The following is a 23,077-nucleotide window of genomic DNA, read 5'->3' as shown; positions in this document are numbered from 1 at the left end:
CAGACAGGGGCTCAGTTTGCAAGGTCTGCAGTGGGCATGGGGTGCAGCCCCAGTGGAGGACCTTGTGCTGTGTGGAACAGCCATAGTCAGGGGCCAGAAGGGGTCTGAGGGCAAGCACACAAGGATTGTCATAATTTATTTGGGAGCTGCTCCCTTGTGTCCACAGGGCCAGCACTTAAGGGTGAAGGTTGCAAGGTGCATGCAGCTGTCCATCAGCACTGGAGTGGAGAAGACCAGATGCTCAGGTTTCTGTTGGGGTTTTTTCTACTTTTGGGGATAGGCCTTGTAGGCCCTGGTGTTGCCCCAGTTCTAGATTGTCCCTGCACAGGACGTGTGGTTGTAGTACGCACAGCACTCCTTGAGCCACAGCATGCTCTCTGCCTGCTCAGCCCAGGATCCTGTGAAGGACAGAGTCCCATTCTGGAGCATGGAGCTGGAAGGAGAGACACAGGGTCAGGACAAGCTGCTGCGCCAGCCCCTGTCCTTGGGCAGGACCATATGGCTCCAAGGCCCTCCAGATAGGTCCCACACCCACCTGGCAAAGAGCTGCTTACAGCAGGTATACATAGTGTAGCTGGTCGAGCTGAAGTTGGTGGTGCTGAAGAACATTGCGCAGTCACCCACCTCTGTTGGCACATGGAGGAGACCTGGGAGACAAGGTCTTCTGTTGGGACTTAAGAGGGACCATGGATCCAAATTCCATACCCCAAGCAAACTTTGAGTCCTGTACTCCGTGCCTGCTCACAAGTCCCAAACCCTGACTATACTTGATTGCAAATCCTGTACCTGGGACTGTGCAGGTCCCACCTCATGCCCCAAGACTTCAGGGAGCTCCTTGCCATACTCCAAAAGTTGCCCATGAAATGTTCCAGCCCAGAGGAAGATGAGGGGCCCCAGGAGAGCTGTTGGGCTTGGGCTGCCCTTGCCAGAGCCTTGAGGTGAGAGCAGGGTTTGAAGGCTCTGGCAGAGCTATGGGGAGACAGTCCAGCCACCTCCATCCCTGAATGCTGCATTTATGGGGGTTTTCAGCCCTGTGCCTGTCCCTCCCTGGATCTCTCTGGCCCTGCTGCCAGTGGGCAGAGACCTACCTGCCAGGCAGGCATTGAGCATGGAGACACACATGCCGGTGAGCAGGGACCGCAGCACCACGGAGGCAAAGTCACCCTTGCGCTCGGGCACCATGGAAGCTGTGGGGGCAGAACAGACAGTGGGGTGAGTCAGATCCTGTTCCAGCTCTACACTGGGTGGGGGACAGATAGGAACATCATGATAGCCTCCTCAGTCCTGAGCTGGCTCTGCCACATAGTGCCCTGCTGTCTGGAGGATGTGGTGATCCCAGCCAGCACCCAGTGTGCTGTCTGTCCGTCCTGGCAGAGCACTGTGCCCACCCTGCACCCATGGGTGATCCACCAGAGCCCAGAGCACTCCCAGCACAGGAGTCTCTCTGCTCTTTCCCCTGTGGCTGGGTGACACCCAGGCTTGATGCGCTCTCGCCCATGGGTGCAGTGCAAAATCATCCTGGTCACCTCATGTAAATCCTGTTTTTTATCTGGCAGAGCCTGAACATGGAGGCTTGAGGACAGCAAATCCCTCCTGCCTCAGCTGAGGTCTTGCTCCCTGACCCAGGACCCCACTCCCTGAGTGCCCAGGCACTCAGGACATCAGTCACACTCACATAGGCCTCCCAGAGTGATGCCAATGGTGCCGAGGTTGGCAAATCCACAGAGGGCAAAGGTGGTGATGCTCTCAGCTCGCTCCTGGAGGGCACAGCAGCAGGGTATAGTCATGTCTGCCCAGGAGCAGCCCCAGAGCACCACATTGGAGCTCCCAGTAGACATGGCAGAGAGAAGTCCCCCACCCCAACCCTTTCTCTGTCAGCTATTTTTGGGAGCAAGGATGAAGGCTCTCCCTGGAAAGAGGCTGGGCTGGGGGGACAAGGGGCCCTGTAGCACCATGATCTCTATCCAGCAAGGAGCAGGATAAATGGGAAAGGGCTTCACTGACTCCTTCCTCCCACACCCAGCTATGAGCAAACATCCAAGTCTAACTGGACATAGGTGCCCTCCCACTCCCAGCACCATCATCCTGGTTCAATGATCTTAGAGGACTTTTCCAAACTAAATGGTTCTATGATCCTCTGCCTGCCCACCACCCGCCTGCCAAGCCAAGTCCCGTGCCCCATTCCAGCTGGCTCTATCCCTGCCCTGTGCCTGGCAGGGTGGCAGGTGCCCCTCACAGATATCCACTGCTTCCGGTTCCCGTCCCACTCTTCCAGGCCCATCAGGCGGTTCTTCTTGTATATGGCCAGCTGTTGGTACGCCACAAACTCATTCAGGAAGATCTTGATCCCCAGGAGCTCAGCCACCAGCGGTGAGTCTGCCCAGTCTGCCCCCATGAGAAAGGCCACAGGCATGAGGACATAGGAGCAGATCACCTGGGAAAAGCATCCCAGAAGGGAACGAGTCAGAGCTGATCTGCGCAGCCGCCAGACTGGATGTCCACTGCCGGCATTTGCCGAGAACCCAGCAAGGGTCTCAGCAGCCCACTGAGGCAGCGGGCAAAGGTGGGGATGGGTGGGGGATGCAGGATCTGTCAGCTCAAACCATGGGCCTGCTCTTGGGGATACCTGGAAGGTAAGACCCTCAATGTCTACCATCTCCCCGAACCAGCGGAGGGCAGCGTTGATGAACTCCAGCACGGCCAAGAAGGCGATGAGGTTGGCCGCAATGTTGGCCACGAGCCCCACAGAGGTGGCAGCCCCATTGCTAGCAGCTTCCAGGATGTTCTGCTCTTCCCTGCATGGAAAAAGACCCCAATGTACTCATCTGGCTGGGCATCCCCCATGCCAGGTCAGCGCTCACTCCATGGATGTGTGCACACCACAGGCTCTCCCAGCCTTGGGCCACCCGCAGCGTCCACTTGTGCCCCAAAGTGCCGCCACGGCTTCCCTGCAGTAGAAGGACATGTGCAGCCCACTCCACTGCCCCTCTCCTCAGACTCACCCACAGGAGAGGCGGACGCTTGCTCTGCCCTTGAACTTGGAATCCTCCACTTCAGGGTAGACAAGTTTGGCCATGGCGAGGGCACAGGGCGCAGCCATCACAGAAGCTGCGATCAGTGATGCTGCATCGATCTGCAACGTGCAGACCAGAGGCATAGGCACCTCTGCGCAAGGCTGCACCCCATGACCTGCCACCCCAGGGCATTCCAGCACGTGGCTGGCATCAGCCAGTGACGCTCAGAGCAATTCAGGGCTCTCCGCTTGCCAAAGGTGGGAAAATTGGCTGTTTTCCCATCTAAGCAGCCGTGCACATGGGGCAGCTTGCCTGCATGGAGGCGATTGCTGGAGCTGCAGCGATTGTAGCCTTGGTGATGTTAATCTCTCCTGCTGTTTGACTTAATCATAATGGTTCTTGTCTCTTCTTTGTCCCTTTTTATTGGTATCAGAGCAATAGGTTGAATAACACTGTTACCTTCTACCTGCTGACGAAGGGCCAAGCTCCCAGCTTCACCCCTCCCCTGGCAAGGTCTCATTTCTCTGACCTTCCACCTTTGGTTCCCCATTTAAGGAGACTAATTAATGTTTAAATGGCAGGAGCTCAGGCAGCAGGTTAAGGGAAAGGTTTGTTCAGAGCACTGATGAACTGGAGAGGGCATCCCTGGGGGCTTGGTGCCAGAAGTGCCCAGGCAATGCTGGAGGAGCAGGGATTCTTCCCTTGGGAGAAGAGGAAGGGGGTGGGTGTTGCTGTTTCTGTTTAAAAGGGGGTTGGAGGGGGGACACTGCTCAGTGATAGCCAGTGAAAAAGTGAGAATCACAGGCACAGTTTCAGTTGAATATAAGGAAAAATTTTCTTGTGTCTGAGGCACCTGTGAGGGAAACCAGAGAGGTTGGGGGAGACCTCCATCCATAGGATGTTCACCACCAGTCTGGACAAGGTCTTGGGCATCCCCTCAGTTGCCATAACCTCAGTTAGCAGGAGGGTGGATCAGAGACCCCCCCCCCCCACCAGAGAGTCTTTCCAGGCTATATTATCCCATGATTCTGTGGGATTTATTCTGCTCGCTGTGCAGGGACACACGGTAAGGGTCCCATAGCACTGCTTTCTACCTGGCAGGGCTCTAGGGTTCTGGCCAGGCCAGCAAAGGTGGGGCTGGATGAGGTGTCTTTGGGACAAGGTGAGTCTGGACACTCTGCTCTCATCCTGCTTATGGAAGGGGACCATGAGGCACCTGCTGGGGGTCTTCCCTCATCCCCAAGTCCAGGGCAGTTCTTGCATGTCAGTACCCTGTAACAGGGAGCATGTGGATCCAGCTGCTCGTGCACTCACCCCAAAGGATATGTAGGCACCCATCACGCTGCCTGCAATGGTGGAAAAGCCACCAGTCATCACAGCATGGATTTCTGACAGGGTCATGTCTGTGAGGTATGGGCGGATGAGCAGCGGGGCTTCGGTCTGTGGAAGAGAAAACCCTGCTGTCCTTGGGATGGGACCATAGAGAGCCACAGGTCTCATAGAGAGGGAGAAGACCCTTTCTCCAGGGCAGGCTCAGCTACAAGCACCGAGGAGCTGGATCTGCTGCCCAGGACCTTACCTGTCCCACAAAAATGTTCCCTGCCACACTGAGAGTCTCAGTGGCAGTGGTGCCCAGTGAGATTTGAAGAAGCCAGGAGATCTGGGGAAAGACAAGGCCACTGTGTTGACAGAGGCTCCAGGCACCCTGCCACCATACCCATGAACCCAGGCAGTGTTTGGCCCCAGCACGGAGGTGATGCTGGGAAGCACCCCCAGACCAGGTGGAAACATCAGCTCTAGGGTTCAGTTTTTTCGGCCTTCTCAGAAGGACATGTTAGAAAGACAGGAGTTGTGCCTATCCTTTTAAGCAGGATAAATCACCCCAAATTAGTACCATGACAATTTTCCTGGGACATCTTTCAGCTGACAGTAGTAGACAGAAAACCCAACAGGTTCTTCTTCTTTCCACTGCCATCCCAGATCAAGGAGTGAGGCCCTACCTTGAGAATAAGCCACTGCATGGCACCGAGGTAGTAGAGGATGGACATCACACAGCTGAGGAAAACAATGATGGGCAGGGCCTGCAGACAAGGCACAAGGTTAAAGGAGAGCTGAGCCACACATCCCAGCACCCATGGGCAGCAGGCTGGCTATGATGTGGTACTGCACAGCCAGCCCACACTGGCACTGGCACTGGCACTGGGGTGCCACAACACCTGGCCAGGATGGCAGGAGGGACAGGGACCAGTGCAAATCCTCCATGGCACTGAGGCAGTCCACAGCTGGGTACACAGCTGAGGGAGATCCATCTCTGAGATGGTTGAGCTCTACCACAGCAGATCTGGCTGCATTTAGCTTTGCTCTCCAGGACCCAGCAAAGAGGCAGACCAGAAGAAAACCTCCCCATGCCCTGTTCCTTGACTGACCTGGAAGGCAAAAACTTCTTCAATGAGTGTATTCCCAAAGACGAAGCTGGAGCCAGCTCTGGTGTAGCCCAGAAAGTACTGCAAGGGAAGAAGTTACACAGTAGGACAGAGATCTCCATCAGGTCCTTCCCTGATATCTCATTCTGCCTAGTGAGGAGCTGTGCTTCCAATCCCACAGCTTACTTCACTGCACACCAGAGAATGACCCTCTGAGACCTAAGATGGGGATACTGGTGGGCTGTCCCAAAGCCACAGGGCTCTGCTACAGCCTGGAAGGGAGAGCACACCGAGGGCTCTGAGCTGCTGCAGAAAACCAGGGAAGAGTTAGCTTCCCTCCAGTCCCGAACATGCAGTCCCTGCCGTGTCCCCTCCCCATGCCACACTCTGCTTTTCCTGCTAATCTCAGGGTACAAGTACAGGATGGGATGAGTAGATGCAGTACCTGGACCTGGTCTCCCAGCCACTGGAAAGCTTGGCTGCCGGGAGTCGTTCGGAGGACAAAGAGTCCGAGTAAGAACTCCAAACCAAGACCCCAGAAAACGGCTCTCCAGGACACCTGGGGAAAAAAGCAGAACAGGAGCTGAAATGTTTTCAAGGCCTACAGGCTTCGCCCTCTGGTTTCCAGCTGCTGCAACAGCAGCACATGACAAACACCACACGCTGCCCTGGGGTGAAGATCATGGGGAGACTGATAAAGTGTCACAGAAACTGACAAACATGGGTTGGTGACAGAGCCAGAAATGAGTTGGTGAGACTCTGGAACTGGCTGGAACATAACTTGCCAGGCTGACCTGGGATACAAGCACAAAGACCTTATGATGATTGGTAGCACAGAACTGCTAGACTGAACCTGTTTGTTCAATGACCCTTTGGAGGAGCAGGATGGAGGGACTGCCCAAAGCATTGCAGCAGTTTGGGCTGGAAGCCACCAGGACTTCAATCACTTCTGACCAAAGCTCCCAAGGCACCTGAAGCCCAGGTGTGGGTCTGGTGCTGGGTTTCTGAGTCTGACCCAGTGTGAGGGACATGGCAGAAAACAGGACAGAGGCAATGCAGGGGAGCCCTGGGTTGGGAAGCGGCAAGGAGAGCAATGGGAAGAAGAGCAGTGAGGTGGCGTTGGGGTCTATCCACCCAACCAGTTCAGCTCCCCAGGCTGCACCCAGCTGTGCCCAGCTCTGCTGGCCTTCTACTTCCTCCAGAGAAGGGGATGCCAGGGGGAATGAAGTGCTTGTTCTCCAGTGCTGGGTGGCTACCTCCTGCGCGGGGACAGATAGTCAAGTCACACCTGGAACACGTACCGCACCATGGTGCTTGGAGCAGGCAAACAGGAACAGCACCAAAAAGCAGAAGCCACCTAATGAGATGAGCTGCTCTGGGTTTTTGCCGGTGTCCAAAACCAGCCACACAATCAGGCCTGCCAGAAGGGCCACCCACAGGAGCCTGCAGAGGAAACCCCAGACTGTCAGCAAGATGATGTCCCCATAGGGAGAGAAGCTCATGAAGGGCAGGAGCCGATTGTGATGGAATTGCCACTGTAATGTCCATGTATCTGAAGAAACCTGGGGCTCAGGCACAGCGAGGGGTGCGAACAGCCATCGCACTACTGAGGCAGAGCAGCAAGACATTTCTGCAATGGCTTTTAAGTGGTCCCCAGGCTGGGCCATGCTCGCCATTTGTGAGGTGTAGCATGGCACATGCAGAGGCATGGGAGGGAACCCAGGTGCTGGGAAGAATCTGGCCCTTTCTTCTCCTGACTCACCATTTCAGCCACAGCCAGGACTTCTGGAAGCACTTCTGAATAGGGCGGAGGAGCAGCAGAACCTTTGCCCCACAGTGCTTCTGGAAGACCTTCCAGCAGATGAAGAAGACAACCACAGCAGTTATGACCACCAAGGCAAGGGCTCGCTGGAAGTTGAGGTAACAGGCCGCAATGAAGTAGCACAGGTAGGCTGGAGAAGGCACAATGGGAGTCAGAAATATGAGGGCTGTAAGATCACAGGTTCATAACTCACTGGGGCCAACCACGACATTCGTTTCCTCCCAGTGTCCTTCCATGGCCACCCTTGAGGATCCCATTTTGCATGAGGAGATCTTAAGAGCACCACCCCAGCAGGGAGCAGAAGGGGCACAATAAACCCTTTGGGCAGGTAGAGAAAGGGCAGGGGGACAGTGAGGTGAAGACAGAGCTGGGCAGCAGTGGTGCGGTGAGGAGGGCGCAGTGAGGCTGCTGGGAGTAGATACAACCTCCACACACTTGACAGTGGTCAATCAGTGGAGTCTGGAGGCACAGCTAGCCAGAGGGGTGGGGGTGTGGAGTCTCAGTGACAGCAAGTCCTCACCTACTCCAAGGAGCCCCAAGACAACTCTTCTCAACACCTTGGCATGAGCCTTGCAGAAATGCTTTGCCTTGGATGCCGGCTGCAGGGCCTTCCTGGGGAGAGTCACATGCCAGAGACATGAGAGATGCAGAAGATGGACATGGAAGATCAGCTCAAGCCAAGCCAAACTACCCCAACTGCAGCCAACCCACCAGAGCCAGGCCATGAGCATGGCTCCTGCTGGGCACTTCCAGCAGCAGGAGGTGGTACAGGTGGGCCATGGTGAGAAACCCCAGCACGCTCACCGTCACCTGCTATGGGGACAGAGACCTGCCAGTGGCACCCTAAAAGGCCACACGGAGCCATCAGACACTGTCCCCACCTCAATACCACCCTACTCTGCTCCCAAATCAGGTTTGTCTCTGGCAGAGCTCACACATCTGTGCAGATTATCCCACCTGCAGTAGGAGGAGAATCTCCCTTTCCCTTCTCTTCTCTCCTCTTGGCTCTCACTGTGTGGATCACCACATTCCTCATAGTGTCTGTTCTCTCCCTGGAAAACATCATTAACTGGAGCACCCTGTACTCCAATGGGAAGGGAAGGGAAGGGAAGGGAAGGGAAGGGAAGGGAAGGGAAGGGAAGGGAAGGGAAGGGAAGGGAAGGGAAGGGAAGGGAAGGGAAGGGAAGGGAAGGGAAGGGAAGGGAAGGGAAGGGAAGGGAAGGGAAGGGAAGGGAAGGGAAGGGAAGGGGAACTTACCTGGAAGCTGAAAGCTGGGTTATCTGTGCCTTTGTCAAGGCTGTCCAGGGTTATCTGGTTTCCTTCCATCTCCAGAAGCTCCTATGCTTCAGTGTATATGGGAAACAGCACTGGGAGGGTCTGATGCTGGCTGGGGAGAGCAAAATGGGATCACCTCTGGGAAGCTCAAATGTCCCACTCTGTTTTTCAGTTTTGGGTCTCTGAGAGGAGAATGCCCCTTGCAGTCAGTATTCAGAGCAGGTCCTGCCCCAGCACATTGAGGGACCATCCTATGGAGTCCTCAGGCCATGGGGATGGTGCGCTGAATTCCTTGTTCTCCTGTAACTCTAGAGAGGTCTTTACTCTGCCGTGCTTCCAAGGAATTATAAAGGAGGACTGTATGCAGCAGGGAGTGCTGGTGCTCCTCCTCCAAGTTGCTGACAGTGTCCACCAGCCTCTGTGAGCCCCTTTGCAAGAGGAATTTTTCAAAAAGTATCCTTCATCCTCGAAAGGTCTTGGTACAACCAAGTAAGATGAGGAGGAAGGTCCTTTCAAGCTGATAATTAATACAGTGAAGGAACAAGGAGTAGGAATGACTCATAGTTTGCATAGGGACTGGTCCTAAAGAGAATCATACTGGGAGAACTGGTCCAGCAAACCCAGAAGAACCAGTGTTATGCCAGGGCAGGAACCCTTGGAGCATGCCATTTGGACACCCTCCTGGTTCCCCTACCTGGAGAAGGATGAGGGAAGAGCAGAGAGTTGCAGGCAAGGCTGTGATCAACTGCAGAAGCACTTCTGTGTGAGGACAGAGGCAGTAAGATGTTGTCTTTGCTTTGAGGAGAATTGTAGAGGTCTGTGCAGAGAATGAGGAGATTACAGGGTCGGCACCAGTTTCCCGCAGTGTCCACTGAAGGGAAAGACAGCTCCAAATGCAATAGGTGAAGGTGGGGAGTTTTGGAGAACATCCCCCTCATCGTGGGACCTCAAGGTAGCTGAAGGTGGTGTGGCCAGGGCTCCACAGGCCGGCAGAGCCACCATGGGGAACCACTGGGGTGTCTTGGCCCCATGTGTCCCTGGGTTCATGGCTCCTCAGCCATGGACCCAGGGCCATGGTGGGAACCCAGGAGCTCACACCCCCCTCCAGGGCCTCCAACATTGCTGGTGCTCCTGGTGCTCAGGGATGTCTCTCCAGGACCCTGGCAGGGATCAGGAGGATCCCCCCTCTCCAAGTCCACCACCACTTCAAGGACACTCCCCAGCACCCGTCTGGTCTCAGCGGTCTCTCCAGGATCTCACAGAGTTCCAGGACCACCCCAGGTTCCTGGCTGTGCCCCCGTCTCAGGCTCAGTGCCTCCCAGGGCTGATGCCACCTCCTTGTCCCCCACCCTGCCAGCCCTAAAATCTCTTGTTTCCGTGCAGTCTCATTGGCTGCCGTCCCCTCGGGAGCGGGACCATATGGACAGGCAGATAATGAGGGAGGGAGCGGAGGGGTGCCCCCAGCGCCCCCTGCAGTGTCCCCGCGCACTCCTGTTCCTGGTGTCCCCCGCAGCCTCTGGAGCAGTGTGGCCACGGGACCCTCTGCCCCGTGTCCCTGCACCCCACGCTCTCACACCCCCGGTGGCCTCATCCCCCGCGTCCTCACATCCCCGGTGGCCTCGTGCCCTCCCTGTCCTCACGGCTCCCCAGCCCTGGCACCCGCCGTCCCCCGGCACTCACCCGCCAGCCGTGCCGGCCCCGCAGCTCCCGGTCCCGTGTCCCGGTTACCCATTAACAGCTCGGTCCAAAGAGCTGGGCTGGGCGCTGCGGCGCCGGGGCCGGCCTGGCTCCTCCCGGGGCTCACACCCGGCTGCCGGGAAGGGCGCGCAGGGCAGCCCGGCAGCGTGCCCGTGCAGGCCACCGTGCCATCCAGAAAAAGGTCGGACTTTCTCCCTTGGCAAAACGAGCCTTGAGGATAGATACTGAAAGTAGAAATCGAACTTTTACCCCACCCCGGGAAATGCTTCCCAAAGAAAACCAGAGTGGGGCACACGTGGCCTCCAAAGCGTCAGTGGCATGAAGTCATGTCCCCTGGTCCCCGAGAAGGGCGGGGTGGAAGGCAACCAACACATCCCCTTGCACCGTGTGTCCGAAACCACCTTTTCAGGTGGGATGATGGGAATCGTATGCCCAGTTTTGTGCACTCTGCTGGTACCTCCCGCTCTTTGTTTGCACAGGGAGCGGTGATGTGGCTCCGAGGGTGCCAAATCGGGGTTGGCAGGAATCACTTCAAACATTGGTGATTAATGATACCACGGGGCGCTCAGGGCACCACGTGCCACACGCTGCCCGTAAACAAACCGCTCTGTGCCAGTTCCGCGCCTTCTCCCTATGGATTCGGCCAATCCCGTCGCTAAAGCTGCCCAGGCTTGGGGAGGGGCGATGGCGCAGGGCGGTGTGTGGGTGACAAAGGGGGAAACCGTGAAAGCTGCGGGTGCGACGCTGGTCTAAGCTCCCTCGCCGCGCCTGGGCGAGGTCCCCCAGCCCCGCGTGTCACACTCGCGGCACACCCACAGCCAGCCCCGCGTCTGTCACACTCACAGCTCACCCACACCCACACCCACACCCACAGCCACAGCCAGCCCCGCGTCTGTCACACTCACAGCACACCCACACCCACAGCCAGAGCCAGCCCCGCGTCTGTGACACTCACAGCTCACCCACACCCACACCCACAGCCGGCCCCGCGTCTGTGACACTCACAGCTCACCCACACCCACACCCACAGCCACAGCCAGCCCCGCGTCTGTGCCACTCACAGCACACCCACACCCACACCCACAGCCACAGCCAGCCCCGCGTCTGTGCCACTCACAGCACACCCACACCCACACCCACAGCCAGAGCCAGCCCCGCGTCTGTCACACTCACAGCTCACCCACACCCACACCCACAGCCAGAGCCAGCCCCGCGTCTGTGCCACTCACAGCTCACCCACACCCACACCCACAGCCACAGCCAGCCCCGCGTCTGTCACACTCACAGCACACCCACAGCCACAGCCAGAGCCAGCCCCGCGTCTGTGACACTCACAGCTCACCCACACCCACACCCACACCCACAGCCAGAGCCAGCCCCGCGTCTGTCACACTCACAGCACACCCACAGCCACAGCCACAGCCAGAGCCAGCCCCGCGTCTGTGCCACTCACAGCTCACCCACACCCACACCCACAGCCACAGCCAGCCCCGCGTCTGTCACACTCACAGCACACCCACAGCCACAGCCACAGCCAGAGCCAGCCCCGCGTCTGTGCCACTCACAGCACACCCACACCCACACCCACAGCCACAGCCAGCCCCGCGTCTGTCACACTCACAGCACACCCACACCCACACCCACAGCCACAGCCAGCCCCGCGTCTGTGACACTCACAGCTCACCCACACCCACACCCACACCCACAGCCGGCCCCGCGTCTGTGCCACTCACAGCTCACCCACACCCACACCCACAGCCACAGCCACAGCCAGCCCCGCGTCTGTGCCACTCACAGCACACCCACACCCACACCCACACCCACACCCACAGCCAGCCCCGCGTCTGTCACACTCACAGCACACCCACACCCACACCCACAGCCACAGCCAGCCCCGCGTCTGTCACACTCACAGCACACCCACACCCACAGCCACAGCCAGCCCCGCGTCTGTGACACTCACAGCACACCCACACCCACACCCACAGCCAGAGCCAGCCCCGCGTCTGTCACACGCACAGCACACCCACAGCCAGAGCCGGCCCCGCGTCTGTCACACTCAGAGCACACCCACAGCCACAGCCAGAGCCACAGCCAGAGCCAGAACCAGAGCCAGCCCCGCCCCGCCGCACGTCAGCGCCCGCAGCACCAAGGGCCGCCGCGCCGCGCCGCCCGCACAGAGCCCCGGTAGCGCGCCGTGATCGTATAGTGGTTAGTACTCTGCGTTGTGGCCGCAGCAACCTCGGTTCGAATCCGAGTCACGGCATCGCCCGGCGGTACCACGGCACACGGGCTCCGCTTTTTCACATTTTGCCGGCGTTGGTTTATTTCAAAATTTAATTTCATCGTTCTCTCTTATTGTTTTGAACTTAATTTTATTATTTTTGATTTATTTTAATTTTTAAATTTTGTTTATTTATTTTCACTTCATTCTATTTCATTTTATGCGCTTAATGTAACTTAATTTTCAGTTTAGTTTTAATTTTTACTGTTTTATTCTTATACTTAATAATATTTTCTTTAATTTTCTTTATTCTATTATATTTTAAATTTTATTTATTTATTTACCTTTATGTCATCAATTGGTTTTTCGTTTAGTTTTTTTATTATATTTTATTTTAATATTTAATTTTATTTTAATAGTTAATTTTCTATTATTTTAAATTTAATTGTATATTTTATTATATTTACTTTCATTTTACTAAATCTAGTGGTATAATTTTATTATATATTTAATATATTTTTTTATTTTAACTTAATTTTTAAATTCTATTTTTATTTCATTTTTACTCTTACTTTGTATCTCATCCTCTCCTGTCCTGTTCTGTCCTGTCCTCTCCTCTCCCCTTAATTTTTTTATTTATTATTTCTACTTTTATGTTATTTTTTTAATTTTATGTTATTTTCTTGTTTCTGTCCCTCCGCTCCTTCTCTCCCCCCGGCGCCCGCGGACTCCCCGCGCCGGGAGAGCCCAGCTCGGCCCAGCCCCGCGGGCAACCGATAGAAAAAATGAAAGAAAAATGAAACATTGGCGCGACGTGACAAAAAATCCAGAGCGCGCCGTGGTTCAGGGCAAAAGTCAAAAAGAGGAGCCCGTGTGCCGTGGTACCGCCGGGCGATGCCGTGACTCGGATTCGAACCGAGGTTGCTGCGGCCACAACGCAGAGTACTAACCACTATACGATCACGGCGCGCTACCGGGGCTCTGTGCGGGCGGCGCGGCGCGGCGGCCCTTGGTGCTGCGGGCGCTGACGTGCGGCGGGGCGGGGCTGGCTCTGGTTCTGGCTCTGGCTGTGGCTGTGGCTGTGGGTGTGCTCTGAGTGCGACAGACGCGGGGCTGGCTCTGGGTGAACCGTGGCACACGCGGGGCTGGCTCTGGCAGTGGGTGTGCCGTGAGTGGCACACGCGAGGCTGGCTCTGGCAGTGGGTGTACCGTGAGTGGCACATGCGGGGCTGGCTCTGGCAGTGGGTGTACCGTGAGTGGCACACGCGGGGCTGGCTCTGGGCGCTCCGGCTCCGCTCCCCGCGGGCATTCCCAGGGCGCAGCGCCGGAGCTCCGTCCCGAGTTCCCCGCGCGCGGCCGGGGCGGTGGTGATGAGCCCGGGCCGTGGCCCCGGTGCTCTCATGGCCCTCACACACTCCCTGGCCCCAGCCCCGAGTCTCGCTCCGTGTCTGACCCAACTGCGGCGTTCACCTCCTCACCTTTTTCCTCTGCCCTCGGCCCAGCTCCCTGCTCTGTCCCTGATCCAGACCCTTCCTCTCATCCCAGCCCTCTGTATCCTCGGGCAACCCTGTTCCCTGAGCTGTAACCTCACCTCTCGCTCTCCTGCGTATTTCTCAGAGAGTAAAATTTCTCCCAACCACAGGATTAATGAACGACTGGGCACAGAGGGATTGGAGAAGAGAGGGACTAAGGATTTTATGCCCCTGAAAGAGCAACAGGTATCAGTCTGTGCCGGACTCCTTGTTTCTCCTGCTCAAGCACATATCAATACCTAATGGCTCTGCTCTCACCACTGCTGATGCTTTCCTGCTCTCAGTATTAAAGGTTCTTTCATTTTCACAGATATGCAAAGAATTCCAAACACCTGGGATCAAAAAGATTTCTTCACATAAAATATTTTAGAGTGATTGCAGCATGACTCATTCTTCCTGAAGAGCTGGAGCTGGTCATAGAAACATCAGCTCCTTCATATGGGATGAGCTCATCGCTTGTTATACATATGCACCTCCCACGGGAGGGGGGACAGGGAGTGGCAGGGGAGTCCTACAACCATGCTCACCATGTCCCTGCACCCCATCTGTCCTGGTGTATCTGCTGCAGCTGGAAAATCCTAAATCTAGAACAGTCTTCCTGTGTCTTGGGGCAAACTGGAGAAATACCCTGTGTGATTTGATTACCCTGTGAAGTAATTAGTCCTGCCACTCTGAGCTCATCTTGCTCATAACCAGCCCAAAAGATCTCAGAGTGGTGGAGGAAGACAGAATGGTTTTTTGTGTCCTCCCTTTGTCTATGCCCACCTTATCCTGTCCTCAGCAGTTTGCTGGTGTGCCCCACTGGTGCCTCAGCAATGATGGGATCCTTTGCAGTGGGAGATGCTCTCCCATGTCAAACTGGCTGACCGGGAGATGCTGAAGGTGTTATCTGAATGACCTGCGTGTCCACATGCTACTGTCCTGCCACAGTCCCACCTTTCCCCCTCTCTTGAGCACGTGCCGAGATCCCAGTCCACGTCTCTAATGGGGCTGCAGGGATACTGCTTTTGTTCATGAGTGTCCAACCCTCTCACCATCTGTGTCCTTATGCTGGAACAAAGTAGGTGCAACGATATGGAAGGAGATACATGGTTCTCCTCCCATGCCCAAGGAGTTTGACACCATCATCATCCCCTTGACTGCACCAAGGACACAAATCCAACCAACAGACTCCTGCAGGACAGGTGTAGCTGAGCTGTAGAGGTGGGATCACTGCAACCTCTGAATCCCAGCTCATGAGCCTGTGAAGGGAAAAAGTCCTTGTGCTGCCCTGTGCCTGGTCTCTTGTGCCTTCCTCCACAGTGGCACAATGCCATGAGCTGGGCCGTGTCCCTGGTGAAGGGATAAGCCCAGCTCCATGTTAATCTGGACAAGTGTGTTGGGCAGGAGAGTGTGGTGGGACCCATGGGACATAGTGGGGCATGCTCTGGCAGGACATGCTGTCCCTGGCTGGCAGGGACCTACAGTGGCACACAAGATGACCAGGAGATTCTTCCTTGGGGATTTGCATGGGCAGGCACAGTGGGACCCCTGAGGCTTGTGTCACCATGGCCTTTATCCCAACTCCTGGCCTGGCAGGATGAGAGCCCATGTTTGGGTGGGTGGGTGGATGCGGGGCACTGCTCACACAGGGCACACAGTGTGGCATGGAGGAGACAGCGGGGCTTGTGATTTGGCTTCTTGGCAGATGTTTCTAGAATGTGGAAGTTGACAGAATTACAATGACCTCAGCTGCTGGAACAGGCATGGTTGAGATGACACTGCAGCCATACAGGAGAGTCAGCCAAACATGGAAGTAAGCAGGGAGGTGGAAAGGACCCAGAGATAAGGTACCAGGTGTGGATGAGAAGGAGGAGGCAAGAAACTGCTGCCACCCATGGCTGGCAGTGGTGGCCTGTCCCAGCAACTTTCTGCTGTAGGCTGCCCTCCCCAGCAGAACTGGGATGAGAACACTCCTAAGGAAATCTTGCCTGGTTATCAGGGCCCCATCCACCCTTTGCCACGTGCTTTTTAGTCCAGATGGTTTGGACCTGCCAGGATGAAGGAAAAGAGATGAGTCTGTGGGAGCATTGAGAGCCCCATCTGTCTGCTGGGTAACCTGATCCCTTTAGGATGCTCAGCACCCGGGCAGGATGGCTGCCAGGCAGGCTCCTCTGCTCTTCCCATCCTGCTCTGTCCCTCGATGTCTTTTCTCTGAGCCCTCTGATGCCTGTGGGTTGCTTTCAGTGAGATTTTAAAGGTGCCTGGAATGTCAAAACACCAGTGCAGCCAGACAGAGAGTGCTGCTGCACCCAGACGTTGCCACTTTGTGGCACAAATATAAATCTTGCAGCTGGCAGAGGGACAAGCACAATTCATCACTGCACGGCTGTCTCGGCTGCTCTGCCCCTCGAGCAGCCTCTCCAGCTGTTCCCTCACTGGGGCAGCCCCTGGTCTCCTTTCCCAGTCTCAGGAAGGCAGATGGGAGGCAGAGGAATCCCCACCACATCCTCTTTTTCTCACAGATCGCTAAAGCTGCCACAGGAGCAGCGCTGCAGCTGGGAAGGCAGGATGGATGCCAGTGCTGTAAGGAGGTGTTCTATGTTTTACTGGAGATGGAAAAGCAGTGGTGCAGGCCAATGCTCTCCTCTCTGGCTATTCAGAGGCCACTAACCCAACTTGGAAATTGCCCTGCTGTGGAAATCCCACCTTTCTTCCTAAGGAAATCAGAGCAGCTCTACAATCATGCCCAGCATCCCATATTCCCATCCCCATAGGCACTGCTGGGGCAGAGCTGGATGCTGGAGCAAGAGCAAGGAAAGCTTCTAGGACTGGGACAATTTGAAGGTGAAGATTTGTGGGGGTTTTAGGAGTGAAGGACAAAACACCTGAACTGGGAGACAATTGCCATCAACCTGACCTCATACTGTCCCCACCATCCTCTTCTAGGGCCACAAAGACGGTCTGAGGGCTGGAGCCTCTCTGCTCTGGAGCCAGGCTGGGAGAAGTGGGGGCTTAACCTGGAGAAGAGAAGGTTCCAATGAGACCTTAGAGCCCCTTCCAGTGCCTAAAGGGGCTCCAGGAGAGCTGGAGAGGGACTGGGGACAAAGGCCTGGAGTAACAAGGGGGAATGGCTTCCCACAGCCAGAGGACAGGGTTAGATGGGATACTGGGAAGGAATTCTTGGCTGAGAGGGTGTTGAGATCCCTGCACAGGTTGCCCAGAGCAGCTGTGGCTGGCCCATCCCAGGAAGTGTTCCAGGCCAGGCTGGACAGGTCTTGGAGCAACCTGGTTTAGTGGCAGTTGTCCCTGCTTTGCCTGGCTCCAACACTCAGAAATCAAAGAAAATGATTGGAGCAGGGATTTATCAAAGCTGTCCTGTCCAAAACACAGGGAGCACAGCCCAGAGCAACCTCTTGAGCTCTTTCCTTGTGTATCCAGCATCCAGCTGAAGATGGAATGTGAGGAAAGTGTCCCAGGGGAGAACCAGCCATCCTGCAGCCCTAAATAAATGCTGCCACATGGCTGTGTGTGCCCTGCCTGACTCCAGCTGCCAGCCCCAGCTCTCACTCTGCCTTTGTCTGTGCATAGCAAGAGCCTACTGCTGCTGCAGGGATTTATGGCCTGCACACAGCCACCTCTTAACCCAGGTTTATGCTGCTGAATGGGCAGAAAACAGGCCACCATGAGCTGCCAGGCAGCCTGCCAGCCCTCACCTCTCCACTTCTTGCACTCTGCACTCGTCTCTGAATTCACCTTCATTTTCTGCCTCTCAGCCCTTTCAGAGAAATTGGGCTGGTGGCAATTGCAATTGATCCCCTCTCTGTGGGAGCAATGGCCACTGTTTTGCTCTTGTGCACTAAGCCCATCTTCCTGACAGCTGATGACAGCCCTATTAACAGATATAAGGGGATACCAGTGTGGGTGTTGCCCACAGGCAACATAAAGCTGTCTGGAGAAGAACCCAGCTGTGTGAGCATGGCTGTTGCAGCTGGATTAATCAAACCCACCATTAACCCCTTCCCAGGGCACTCAGGTCTCCTGCCAGCCCCACAGCACAGGCCCCCACCAGCACATTGCTCTGATTGAGCTGCAAATGCTCCAGCTCCTTAGTTTGCTCAGCCTCAGATCGATGAGGGCAGGCAGCTCCAATCAATTCCACTTTACCACTTGCTATTGAGTTCAGATCCGTGCTCTCACAGCTGGTCCCATTTCCTTCGTTCATTCAGAAGAGGGATTCAGGCATTTTATCCCAGCCGGATGCTGTTTTGCCCTTGCAGGATCAAACCCTTTGGTAGGAGAAAATAAAACCCAAAAATGAAGGGACTGAATTTGTGCTACAGTTGAAGCCCCAAGAGCATCCACCTGGCTGTCAGAGTGTGGAAGCGGGTGGCTGGATGAGGCCATGCAATTTGCATGATATAATAGAGCTGTTGCCACCAAGCCAGCATCTGTCATGAGGTTTTCCTGTCATGATCCTGGTTTTGTTACAGGAAAGCTCCTGTGTCTTGGTTCCCCTGTCCCCACGGGAGCTGAGTGGGGAGAATTCAGCTCTCTGGGACTTGAGCCCACACAAAATGATTTTGGAAAAAAAAATCAAAGAGTTTACATAACAGCTGCTTGGAAATTTCCCTCAAACCTTGCATTTGTCAGTGAAAGAAGTGTTTCTCACCCTCTGGGTATCAGTCCTGCAGTCATTTTTCTCTCCTCGTCACCCAGCTCTCTCACTGGCCTGTCTCCAGGATGCTGCACCTGAACCTGTGGAAATGAAGTTCCCCAGTGCTCTCCACACCTCGTCAAAGTGTTAATGAGATGATGGACCACATACAGAGCAGTTGTGACACTCGGGGTCCTGATGTGCAGAGGCTGTCAGTGCAGAGAGCAGAGGCAGGGACCAGGCTCGGCATGGCAGAGGTGATGACCGATGGATCTGGCTCCAAGCTGGCAGATGTCTTTCAGCAAGTTGTCATCTCTTCTTTTGGTCAATTAGCATTGCCTCAGTTATACTATCAACTGTATAACTTTTTTTTTTTTTTTTTACAGAAAGGCTGGAGAGCTGCAAAAAGTGCCCGCAGATATTTGCTCCATTTGGTAAAGACACATGCTTTGTGCATATCCTGCCCAGGCTTTGATGATCTCCTGGTGCTAATGTGTAGCAGCACTTCCCCTGGACACAACCCCTGCTTCTAAAAACTCACAAGTCTCCTTTGTGCTAGTCCTTGTATTTAATATGTATTTATGGATTTTTTTCTGTGGATTTGTGTGGTCTTGTTCCTAAACCACATAGCATCTGCAGCAGCCCCTGGCAGGGAGGGCTGCTGTGTGCTGAGTCTCCTCCTTCTGTTATCACTGTTATTTCACCTTCTCCCACCTCCCCCAGCTGTGCAGATCTCTGCTCTGTGATCCCAGCTGTCTCTTTCCTGTGCCAAAGAGCCCTGGCCCTTCAGGGACCCCTGTGCAGAGCCCTTGGATCCTCCTGTTGCCCTTCTGTGCACATTTTCCAGCTCTGCTGTATCCTTGGAATAGGGGGACCAGAAATGCATATAGACTGGGACTGGCTAGGGAATAGTGATATATCTGATTTCATCTCTCCTTTTTCCTGACCCTTCCTATCAGCTTGACAGAGAGTCTTTGAGGTTTTGACTTCTGCTGAGTGCTGAGGGGACAGTTTCACAGATTGTCAGAGCTCCCAGTCTCAGAACCCATCACTTTGGACAAGAGCCTGGGCTTGGTTTCCCTATGTGTGTCACTTCCCTAACACTGGCTTTTGTCTCATTTTATTGCCAACTTCCTAAGCCTCTCAAAGTCCTCCTCAAGGTTTAGCATGCATCCACAATTTCCAGAATAATTCAATATTATTGCAGATTTTGCCGTTGACCTCATCTTGTCAAAAGATCTGTGTGTGGAAATGCAGAGACTTCTGCTGGATCACCTCAGGGGCCTGCTGGCTTTTTCCAAGAAAGCACTAGCTATGGAAAAGAGAAATTCATTGCAAGAGAGCTGTATCGACTCTTCCCCAATATGTCATATTTATCCATCTGTTCCCTAACGATGCCAGTTTCCTCCTCCGTATGCCAATTTTTGTTCATTTGCAGAGAACAGATGTGTCATTTATCAGCCTGGGACTCCCTGGCTGCCTCCCAGGAAGCAATTCTGGTGTCACAGTTGCCACCTTCCAGTCCTCACGTCCCCTGCTGTACCCAGACCCTGGAGTTGGTTCGGCTGTCACCCAGCAGATGTGACATCCTCTTGGTCCCTGCTGTGCTGCACAATGGGGGTGTGTGTGGGTTGCTCCCAGGGAAGAAAGGAGCAGGCATACAGGCACTCCAAAGCTCCTGCAAATGGCTTTTGTTTGAAGATGTGGAAGAAGTACCTGGAGATTTTAGGAGCTGCAGGCTTCCCTGCAAGGCAGGGTCGACGCTGGCATCAGGGGAAAGAGTCGACCCAGCACCTGACTCAAGTGACACGTGGGCAAGTGTCAGATTCAGCCCCCGCATTACCTGGGGGTGAGTCACCCGGGAGTGTGCAGGGGCAGAGACCTTCTCCTCTGAGTCACCGGAAGCTGCTGCCTGGGGGACGCTGGGCTGTGTCCGCACCACCCAAGGTTAAACTGGAGGGAAAGGTTTGCCATGAAGACGTGGCATGCTCCCTCCTCAGCCCAGGGAAAGTGCTGTGTGCTGTTCTTGGCCCAGCTGTCAAACAGGGCTCTTGTCCCCAGCTGGGGGTGAGCACCAGGACCACTTCAGGCAGCTGAAGCAGTTCCTCAGGCCCCGGAGAATGGATGAGGGCTGAGGATGCACACAGCTCTCCACTGGTCTGGCAGGAGCCCGGAAGACATTACTTGGATTTTTCTTCCTGGTGCATGCTCTGACCTGTCTGGATTTACCCAGGCAAGCAGCTCCTTTGGTAAGAGGAAGGGCGATGCTGTGAGCACCAGCCCGGAGATCTCAGCAAAGACCTCCTGGACCATTCAGAGGTGGAGAAGAGGGTGGGAGCAGAGATTCCAGTGCAGAGGACCAGCCCTGCATCCTTGCACACAACTGCAGAAAGCCCTTCTGCCTCCCCTGTTCCCGTGGTCCCTGAGAGGGAACCACAAATCACTTCTGCACAGCCATGGGATAGCCATCTTCCTATCTGAGGACTGTGTACAAACGGCTTCATAGCCATCCTTCCCTCCTTCCTGGGGGCTCCATGGGCTGTGGGCAGTGCCAGCAGCAGGCAGCCCCCAGGGCTGCACATCCCACCTGGGGATGCTTCCTGCTGCGGCTGCGTGACAGAAGCTAAAATGTGGAGTCTGGCACGCAAGTGGTGCAGCCTGTGCTCCCTCATCCTCTCCCGTCTGCCAGTCCCACCCCACCTCCCCTGCCAGTCCCTACACCTGCCACACTCCGTGACAGCCATCTGTCACGGTGAGTCGCAGGCAAAGTGGCATCACAGCCACCGTTGTGGTGTCGGGGTCAGTCTCTACAGTGCAGGCATTAAACCTGGGTCCCGACAGGAATAAGGTATGGAGCGCGTAAACAGTTGGGATTGGAGCAGCACCAGCTGCAGCACGAGCTACAGACAGATTCTGGCTTTGGCAGTGGGAATGTAGAAATCTGCCACTGCTCCTCCAAACCTGAAGTGAACCACTGTGAACAGAATGATGTCACCAGCCTCTTGTCATGACTGCAGAAAAGAATACGAGCAGCCTGTGCCTGTGCCAAGCCATGCAGGTGATAAGATCATTTGGTCTCCTTCTGGAGGCCCCTTAAAGCTCCCCAAGCACAAAGAAATCTCCCAGGGGGGCTCTCACCTCAGCTGTGTTCTCTTCACCTGCTGCCTGTGTTGCTGCCTGGGTGGTTTGGCCAAGGGGAAGCCAATATCCAGGGGAAGCTCAAATCTGAGGGCTCAGGTAGGTCCAGGGACTTTGATTCCTCTCCGAGCTCTGCTGAAGCCTGAGGTGAGCTGATCCCTCAGAGGCACAGATCAGAGAACAGGGCTACTTTGGGCCAGTCTGGAAGAGAAACAGGCCCAACAAATGGTGAGGAGGTGCTGGGGTCCTACACGGGCATGGACCACAGACCTTTGTCAAATCCCAGCACAGCCCCGGCACAGTGGCCTCTCCATGGAGGGGGGATGTGCCAGGACCGGATGAGAAGGAAGAACCTTTGCAATACCTCTAATATAGTAGTATTTAAAAAAACCAAACAACACCACAAAGCTAGATCCCTCCTCGGTCCCCTCTCTGGAGACACTGAGCGTGTGTTTTCCAGGCCTGAGGATTTAACAAGAGCCATCTCCTACAGCTGTTGCTGAACATCCTCTTTGGTTACTAACAGAGGGTGGAAGTGCTTTCAATCTCAAGTGCCATTAGCTCTGCTTCCTTCCAAATGCTGGACAGGCAAATTTATTGAGAATCTCTGCCTTTTCTGCATGTTAATAAGTCTCTTCATCTCCATCTGAGAGCCCGGGATTGAGGTATGCTGCTAGACTGCTGGAAACACAGCCTGATGATCACTTTGTTCCTCACAGATGCTTTTTCTCCTGCTGCCTTTTGCATCTTGCAATCCCCATGCTTTGAAATTTCCAGTGCTGTTTTCTGGGTTTCATGGCTGTCTTCTCCCTTTGGAGGAAGCTCCCTTGGTGTCCAGTTGGACCTGGCAAATTTGGATGGGTTTCTCACGCAGGAGGGTGCTGAAGGAAGCAGGACGTCTGGGACTCAGTGGGCTCCCTGGGCACATGTTGGGCATGTACTGTGCCAGGCTAGCACAGGAAGCTCAGTTCCTTGGCAGCCCCATCCTCACTCTCTCTCCTGCACAGGAGGAAGGAGATCACCATGAGAAACTTCTCTCCCCAGCTAGACACCCTGACAGCAAGATCCCAGCATCTGTCCCCACACTCTGCAGGATTATGGCCCCTGGTGTGAGGACAGGCAGGGACACCCTGTGGCATCTGTCCCTGCTCACTGGATGCCTCTGCATGCTTCACAGCTTGCAGTGGGACCTCTGTGAGAGTCCTGCTCTTGGAGCATCTGGGCCTTTCTCTTCTTTCTTTATGGCCTTCAGGGGATTCAGTCTGTGAGCCTGGAAGCAGGTTTGGGTGATGGTGTGTATTTAGGAAGGGATGTG

General features: G+C 55.0%; 1 protein-coding gene, 1 long non-coding RNA gene and 2 other non-coding genes across 4 annotated transcripts; 2 read left to right on the top strand and 2 right to left on the bottom strand.

Moving 5' to 3' along the window:
* Positions 1-120: 120 nt before the first annotated feature.
* Positions 121-9,385, bottom strand: LOC137482069 (sodium/nucleoside cotransporter 1-like). Its single transcript, XM_068204237.1, has 17 exons — positions 8,517-9,385; positions 8,217-8,311; positions 7,780-7,871; positions 7,200-7,389; positions 6,739-6,880; positions 5,883-5,996; positions 5,441-5,518; positions 5,015-5,095; positions 4,594-4,674; positions 4,329-4,454; positions 3,003-3,133; positions 2,627-2,795; positions 2,237-2,434; positions 1,676-1,757; positions 1,089-1,187; positions 536-647; positions 121-433 (listed from the first exon to the last, which is right to left on the bottom strand). The coding sequence occupies exons 1-17, from the start codon at positions 8,583-8,585 to the stop codon at positions 310-312; spliced, it is 1,983 nt and encodes a 660-aa protein (XP_068060338.1). The 5' UTR covers positions 8,586-9,385; the 3' UTR covers positions 121-309.
* A 3,041-nt stretch (positions 9,386-12,426) lies between these two features.
* TRNAH-GUG (transfer RNA histidin (anticodon GUG)) lies at positions 12,427-12,498 on the top strand. The gene has a single exon. It is a non-coding gene; the product is annotated as a tRNA-His (tRNA).
* An 853-nt stretch (positions 12,499-13,351) lies between these two features.
* Positions 13,352-13,423, bottom strand: TRNAH-GUG (transfer RNA histidin (anticodon GUG)). Its single transcript has one exon. It is a non-coding gene; the product is annotated as a tRNA-His (tRNA).
* A 4,285-nt stretch (positions 13,424-17,708) lies between these two features.
* Positions 17,709-19,930, top strand: LOC137482067 (uncharacterized). Its single transcript, XR_011003866.1, has 2 exons — positions 17,709-18,881; positions 19,011-19,930. It is a non-coding gene; the product is annotated as an uncharacterized lncRNA (long non-coding RNA).
* The last annotated feature ends 3,147 nt before the right edge of the window (positions 19,931-23,077 follow it).

The sequence above is a fragment of the Anomalospiza imberbis genome, chromosome 13 (assembly GCF_031753505.1).
Source record: "Anomalospiza imberbis isolate Cuckoo-Finch-1a 21T00152 chromosome 13, ASM3175350v1, whole genome shotgun sequence".
Lineage (NCBI taxonomy): Eukaryota > Metazoa > Chordata > Aves > Passeriformes > Viduidae > Anomalospiza > Anomalospiza imberbis.
Note: the sequence above shows the minus strand (reverse complement) of the source record. Positions and strands in the feature narration are given on the sequence as shown.

Excerpts from the sequence above, each read along its gene's own strand:
- LOC137482069 (XM_068204237.1), bottom strand. The coding sequence starts at position 8,585 with ATGGAAGGAAACCAGATAACCCTGGACAGCCTTGACAAAGGCACAGAT. Across the intron at positions 7,872-8,216 it reads AGATTCTCCTCCTACTGCAG|GAAGGCCCTGCAGCCGGCAT; the intron begins GTGGGATAATCT and ends GACTCTCCCCAG. Across the intron at positions 4,455-4,593 it reads GGAACATTTTTGTGGGACAG|ACCGAAGCCCCGCTGCTCAT; the intron begins GTAAGGTCCTGG and ends TCTCTTCCACAG.